A 7,533-nucleotide genomic window follows, 5' to 3' on the forward strand; every position below is an offset into this window, starting at 1 on the left:
AGCCTCGCACCAATGACCTATCCACGTCATAATTTACCCAGAATGCTTTGTGTGTAAATTTAAAATGGCTCCTTCCATGTTAAAATATACTTTTAAACTTATAGTTTAAAAATGATAAAAACTAAACATCCTACAGTATTGTTACAGTCTTTATTTTACAGTTAAAATATATGTTTATTAAATAAAGTCTAATGTTACAACTAATCAGAGATCCCTTTAACTCATCTGCTGGTTATTTTTGACATTTGAGTTGTCTGTTTCAACTTTAAACTCTGTGGCTGAGTGTTAGGGGCAGGGGCGGAGCTGGAGGGGTTGAAGTGCCACTCTTGGCACCTGATTGGCCACCCCAAAATAAGTGAGGAATGGGTGGGGAGTTTAGATTTTGTATGTATTTAGATATTGGTAAATATTGTTCTCTGATACCACTGTACTGTATGCATTTTTTAGCTGTGTTGGACTCAAAAACTCACTAAGCGCTGGGACACGGAGTTTCTGTCATTACAACTCTACACCATCAGGCCAAACATCCCCACAAAGACAGAAGAGAAGAAAAAGTTACAAACATAAYAAAGCTGTCCTAACCTTTAGATATGTAACTGGGCTTTTGTCAGTGAGAAAAATAAATCCTGCTACAGAACGAAACTAATAGAAAAACAAAACATGTTGTTCTCCCCTAGATTTCTGAAGTATCTGGGGAACTCAGGATTTCCTCCAAAATGTTCAGCGGTGGCCTTTATAAAGCTCAAAACGAGGCCAGAAACTTGTGTACTGATTTATAAAACCTGAACTTGGTGTGAAACTGTGGGCGCAGGCAGAGTTGAAGTTTTTAATTTTGTTTGTTTGTTAACGTCTTACAGAGCCTGAGAGAAAATAAACCTGAAGTAGAGTTTTTGAAGAAATCCATGAGATTACTCTAAACATCTGTAAACGCGCAAAATGAGGGACAATCTGTTGATGTGAGCAGTCATCAGCACCTGTCATCCTCCAGAAGCACGACGGAGCGCATGCTTGAYCCGGCCAATCACTGTTGTTGACACTGATCAGCTGACTGATTTAAATACACCTCAACATTCATGAGTTGCTCTGCAGTGACTGTTTATGGTTGAGTGTGGGCGTGTAGAGAGCACAACCTTGGCCCAAACTCTGAGGTGCAGCAGTGATCTATAAAGGAAAATTGCTTGAAGGTGTGCGTGTGCAGTTTTATGAATCAGGATTTTTGGGGGCATACGCCATTTTCACCTTTTGGCCGTGCGTTCACTTTAGTATGAATTCTTCTCAATCCTTTATAAATGAGGCCCCAGAGCTGTGCTGGAGAAACTAAACATGTTCTCCACTGATCCATGGCTGAACACAGGAGAGCCAGCTCTTCWGGACCAGACTCAGCTGTGAGCTACACCTCAAGGATAAGACACTCTTTGAGGACATGTGGAAAAAGAAGACAGTTGGTCTTATCGGACTGAAGAAAGCTATTTATGACAGACAAAAATTACTGGATTTCACCAGTGTTGTATAAAGTACTACAATACTTGAGTAAAAGTACAAGTATCTTAACAAAAAATTACTTTGGTAAAAGTTAGTCTCCTTTAGAAATATTACTTGAGTAAAGGTCTTAAAGTATCTGATATTTATATAAGCCTACCTGACTCACAGCWTACCAGAATCTGGGACTGGGCAGTTACTGCTGTTCCAGTAACTGCAGGCCCTGGGGACAGAATGGTCAAAAAATACAATTTTGAACCAAGTTTTAAGACAGAGATTGACGATAGGTCAGCCTGGAGTAATTTCTCTATGGTGGACCTGTGTCCAAGTTATTTCTACTGCTTTACAGACGGATCCCTTATAAAGGGGTCAGCAGGTGCAGGGGCGCTGATTCTGCACAACCATAGCAAGAGAGAGTATAGTTACCCACTAGGCAGTTTTGTAAAGGTATCTCAAGCTGASATATATGCAATCCATCAGTGTGCAGCATCTCTCAAAGAACTTCAGTGTATGCAGAAGGAAATATTCATCCTGACAGATAGCCAAGCTGCTATTAAAGCTCTCCAAGGGCCACAGTTCACGTCACTACTGACTTGGGAGTGTGCCGAAGCAGTCAACCAACTGGGGAGAGATAATAGTGTTACTGTTAAATGGGTACCAGGACATACTGGCATTTATGGTAACGAGAGAGCTGACTACCTTGCATGGATCAGACGTCAACACTCAATCCGATGGAAGGAGCTGACGGARTGRAGACAGGCARGGGAACTGATAAACAGCCCAAATCATGGATTTGGAAAATCCCTTCTTGCCTTGACAAGGAATACTTTAAGTACACTGGTTGGAGTCCTAACTGGGCACAATCTGCTCAACCGCCATAAAATGGTGATGGGACTCCAAGACAATGGTCTGTGTGATGCCTGCGGCATTGAATCAGAGACCTCTTTGCACTACTTAGGGCCTAAGTAGTGCAAAGAGGTCTCTAAGTCTTAGGCCGATGCTTGGCTCTGKGTAGTCTAAGGGAAAGAATTCTTGGAGACCCCTTTATGGATCCTGAGAAGCTTAGAACACTGAGGGTTTCTAACCTGGTGTCCTTCATCCGAGGGACAAAAAGGTTTGATTAAAGCCCAGTATCTTTTGGGGAGAGCAATGGGCCCACTTATGAGGCCCCCGCTCACCTGGGTTGTACCCATCCCCAATTACCATTACCTGATATTTTTTGTACTTAAGTATTAAAAGTATTGATTTAAAATGAGCAGTTAGATTTTCTGTAAGGACATTTATTAGGAGGTGACCTCCCCAAAAACTGCAGAAATGACTGTTGTATTAAAAATAATTAATTTATGTTAAATTTAGGATGCACTAGTCCAGCTGTTTGAGTTTATATATATACAATCAAGGCTGCACAAAACTTTTCCCCAAAATGAAAATCTATCTGAGGGCTGCGGCCAAATGTAATAATATAATTCACGAAATACAAATACTTCTTAAGTACAGTCCTTTTATTTTAATATAATGGAGTGAAATGATTTGTGTACAAATATGCTATCAGAATTTTATATATTTATACTTCTCATTCAACCACAATTAAATTCACTCTGTCTAGAAGGTAACATTTATATGGATAGTATTCATTTTTTACAATAACAGGAATGTTAACAAGCAAAAAATAAATAAAAATAACTTTCTACTTCTTGCTTTTTTTTAAAATATAATTAATAAGTACAGATAATTGTGTGAAAATGTAAGAAGTAAAGAGTAGGCTGAAAAAAAATTACTCAAGTACAGATACCCAAAAATTCTACTCAAATACAGTAAAGAAGTATTTGTACTTAATTACTTTACAGCTCTGGATTTCAGCTAAACTTACAGTAAAGCACCAGTTTGACTCTAAAAACGCCTTCATGAATGAAAGCTGGATGTTTCATCAGTAATCCTCTCTGGTTTTTCTCTTTTCAGGTTGCAGGATTCCCGTTGCACCTGCCGTTCTCTGAGATCCGGCCCATCGTGGAGGTGGTGCACAGCACCGGAGTTCACAACATTCAGACATCACACGTGGAGTTTGCTCTGGCTGTGTATGTCCATCCTTACCCCAACAACGTGCTGTCTGTGTGGGTGTACCTGGCCTCGCTCACACATGATGCACACAGGAGGACAAATGTTTAAATTAGTTCCACTCCTGTAAACTGCTTTTTATATACATCATTTATAGGTTCAAACTGTTAATGAATAATAGTCTGTACAGCTTTTTACATTCCAATTAAACTTTGTTGTTTTTTGTAGAGTATTTACATTTTCCACAAGATCGGTTTGGCAACTGAGCATGTGTAGGTGGTCAAATAAATTCATACAAAGTTTTTCTGCGACACCAGTCAATACTTGAGTCTCAGCTGTTAATTATATTTAAAATGTCTAAATGTAATGAACTGTTAGCACTGCTGAAGCTAAACTCTTTTTGTTCTTTGTCAATACAAATAAAACAGCCCATTGCAGTGTTTTAACTGTTCACTTTTATTATGAGTTCAACATTATCAATAAAGCTCGTGCAAGACTTCTGTACCACAAAATAAATCTTACTGTGTGAACAAAGCAGTACTTGATCCTCAAACTCACTCCTAACGTCTCAGGACTGACCATGTTCGACTGCACAAGTTCTTTTTTTAAACCCTGGAGTGCATAAGACAAGAGGAAACAAAAAAAAAAACTTATGGGGATAAAATACTACAGATCACAAACCTGAAGCTAATCTTTAGACTATACAGCAACATGTCATAATTTGTATTTCTGTGCTGCTTTTATTCAGGACTTTAAATGGGTCTCCTCCACCTGGTTAAGTTCAATAAGAACCATCAACATCAGGGATCAGTCAGCTTCAATCTCCAGGACAGCCTGACATGTGAAAATCTAACATATTGGTGGAAAATGTATCTTCAATTTAATTTCCCAAAGCCAACAATGCAACCAGAGATTTTATTTACAGACGTTTAATCCATCATCACCCAGTTATATTTCAGGAGCATTATACCCACCAAATGAAAACATGGAAACAGCAGGAGCTAAATTACAGTTTCAAACAGTTTTAGGTGACAAAAAACACAACAAATGGTCTTCCCAGGATAAAGTGCAAGAAGAGGGAGAACTGCTGGGCGGGGTCACTCTCCAGAGCGACAGCAGGCTCTGAAACCACACTGCAGGTTCTGGCAGCCGCTGGCCGTGTCGGCGTGAGGACCTGCAGAGAAAACACACACGGCTTAACAACTGTTCAACAATCACACTCACATCATCAGGTCAGATCAAACAGGACTCACTGTGGCTGTCACATCACCTACTTACCTTCCATCTCAGCTGCACTGGTTCTTATAGACTGCATGTTTTCATGTCTCACTATTGGACACGCCTCCCCGAATATTCATCAGAAGAACATATCTCCTTACAAATCCTGCTTCAACCCTCTGAAGGCTGTGGTGTCAGCCTTCAGGGCTCTAGACTAACTTTTTGCACCGGTGCGCCTAACATTTTTCCTTAGGTGTACCCAAATTTGCAAACATGTCGTATTTAACATCAACGTTTTAATGGTTCACTTTTTTAAAATCATTGTCCATTATCTGACCTGAAATTTTAACTTAAACATCAAGATAAATAAAATGAAAATTCTAAGTGCAAATGTTTAAGGGTTGAACATTTTATAAACATTTTCATAGTTAAATGTCTTTTAGACCAGGGGTTCTTAACCTTTTTGACCTCGGGGCCCAATTTATTAAAAATAAAGTGGCACGAGGCCCAGTCAGACATTACCAATGTATGGATCAAAATGATAATTATTCTAAATGTTTGTTTAAAATGACAATTATTCTATATCTTGGTTTAATTTTTATTGTATTTACATTATAACTGAATTAAATACATTTACACTTTAAAAGTAAAACTCCTGTCAAATAATCACATGATTATAACAAACATTTTTATATTGTAGCCTGACCATAATTACTTGAACAAATACAACGGTCGGTCAACAGACCACTCAGGCTTATCAACACAAATATATATATATTTATATATTTTAAATGGGCAATATCATGTAAAATCAACATTTGAGTTTTATATCATGTTATAATGTTATACTCATAAAAAACATGTCCAAAGCCTTGCTTTGACTCATCCATGCATGTTTGCCATGCTGAGGAGCAAAACGACAGGTGGGGACCAGAAACACCCCTGGGACGTGTCTTAAGCCGAACATCCTCATCACGGAGCACACCTCCCCACCCCCCGCCCATGACTCCTGCAGGCTCTCGACACTAACAGAGCAAAAGTGAAAGTGAAACTTAGCTGTCTGCTGAGATCCACTACTTCTCACTCAGTGAAGCTCTTTTCAGATTCAAAATACCTTTGAGGAAATGTATTTTCAGATGCCAAGTAGACTGCATCATAGCACACGCGTGAAACAACCCACCCCGACCGACGGGTGACGGGACTGTAGCGGGGGGGGGGGGGGCTTTAAAGAGACAGAGGCCAATTTCAAGGCATTTAGAAGAGGAAGTGATGAGAAGATAAGTTTATTTTCTATTTAAACATAAAAACATAATTTTATAACAGCTAAAGGTGACATAGATACTTTATTGTGTACAGTATTTAAATATATGCCTGAGAAACACATAATATTGGCCCTTTAATATAAACAATAACAAAAATAGACTATTCAAAATTGTGGGCATAAAATAAATAAATTAAAAATGTTTAAATGTTTCTAATACAAAAAAACTGTAAAAATAAATTTGATAAAGTACAAAATGAAAATATAGCCTTTTAAAACTTTGACATAGTAGAGACAGAAGCTGCTCTTCGCATTAGTGACAAACTTTGGCCTTTTTTGATGGGCTGCTTTCATTTTTGCTTCTACTTCACATTTAAAATAAGTTTCCATTCTCGGCAGGTTTCCAAGGTTCCACATATTAAAAAATTTGTTAAAAGTCTGAGTGGTGCACTACTGCTACTAGTGGTGAGAAAGTGTATTCCATCTTATTCTAAATCAATGCAGGCCCGCGGCCCTCTGCAGCCCAAAGTTGAAAACTGTTCCTTTGAGGTCCTGAAGGTGGCGCTAAGAATCTCTGTTTTAGACTACACCTGCCCCTCCTGTAGTTTGGCCTTCAGGATCTATGGCCTTTGCTAAACCAGAGGGATGAACAGAGAATTATGATAAACAGCAGAAGTATTACTAATATTTATTAAATGAGAAAAGGCTTTTTAAAGTAATGAAAATAACAAAACATGAAAAAGTCTTCGAATTAATTTGTGTTAGTTGAATTTTATGTTTCTCTCACTAAAACAATTAGCTGTGTAGTCATAAAACCATTTTCAGAACCTGGAACGTAACCGTGGTGAAGCAGATTATATATAAAAGCGACCTGCCATACAGGTGAGTTTCCTCATGCTGCTGGAGTGATCTGCTGCAGAGCAGAACCAGACTGCAAGATGGACTTTACTACTGGGACTTAAAAGCAAGCAACCATCCTCATTTAATTTCCAGTTAACAGGGAAAAAAAAGGTTTTCTGACTCTGGTTTGTGAAAGAAAAAAAAACACGGTTGATTCACCGTACGTATGTTTTTACTTCATTGAGGGGACAATTGGAAGGTCCAAGTCCCCGTGAGGATAGAAGAACAAGCGTGTGTGTGTGTAGAGCAGAGCGCTGTGTTCATACTGCTAGATAGCTTTATTACGGGACATGGAGACTTGTTGTTTCAGTGGGCAACCGCACCCACCTCACTCCGAACAACTGGGCGCAGCAGTGCGACCGGAAATATTTTTAAGGCGCACTATTAAAAAATCAGGTCACATTTGCGATCAAATTAGTCACACTCTAGAGCCCTGTCAATCCATGTGTTGCAGCCGACGTCGGCCATTACGTCACTGCCCAGCACCATAGGCGCCTACTCATGTGGCCAACATTGTGGACAACCCTGACCATCCTCTTCATCAGACTGTCATACAGTGGTTTGCAAAAGTATTCATACCCCTTGAACTTTTCCATATTTTGTCCCATTACAACCACAAA

The 7,533-nt window shown here is 39.1% G+C and overlaps 2 protein-coding genes across 2 annotated transcripts in view; one reads left to right on the forward strand and one right to left on the reverse strand.

Moving 5' to 3' along the window:
* Positions 1-3,976, forward strand: part of LOC106534561 (coiled-coil and C2 domain-containing protein 2A) — a 33,779-nt gene extending 29,803 nt beyond the window's left edge. The window contains exon 21 of the mRNA XM_014031248.1: positions 3,439-3,976. Coding sequence (XP_013886702.1) covers positions 3,439-3,645 — 207 coding nt within the window. The 3' untranslated portion in view covers positions 3,646-3,976. The remainder of the gene's footprint in view (positions 1-3,438) is intronic.
* fbxl5 (F-box and leucine-rich repeat protein 5) overlaps positions 3,972-7,533 on the reverse strand; it is a 23,791-nt gene continuing 20,229 nt past the window's right edge. Inside the window, exon 11 of the mRNA XM_014031253.1 lies at positions 3,972-4,708. Coding sequence (XP_013886707.1) covers positions 4,632-4,708 — 77 coding nt within the window. The 3' untranslated portion in view covers positions 3,972-4,631. The remainder of the gene's footprint in view (positions 4,709-7,533) is intronic.

This window comes from Austrofundulus limnaeus, unplaced genomic scaffold (genome assembly GCF_001266775.1).
Source record: "Austrofundulus limnaeus strain Quisiro unplaced genomic scaffold, Austrofundulus_limnaeus-1.0 Scaffold1210, whole genome shotgun sequence".
NCBI classification, from domain to species: Eukaryota; Metazoa; Chordata; class Actinopteri; order Cyprinodontiformes; family Rivulidae; genus Austrofundulus; species Austrofundulus limnaeus.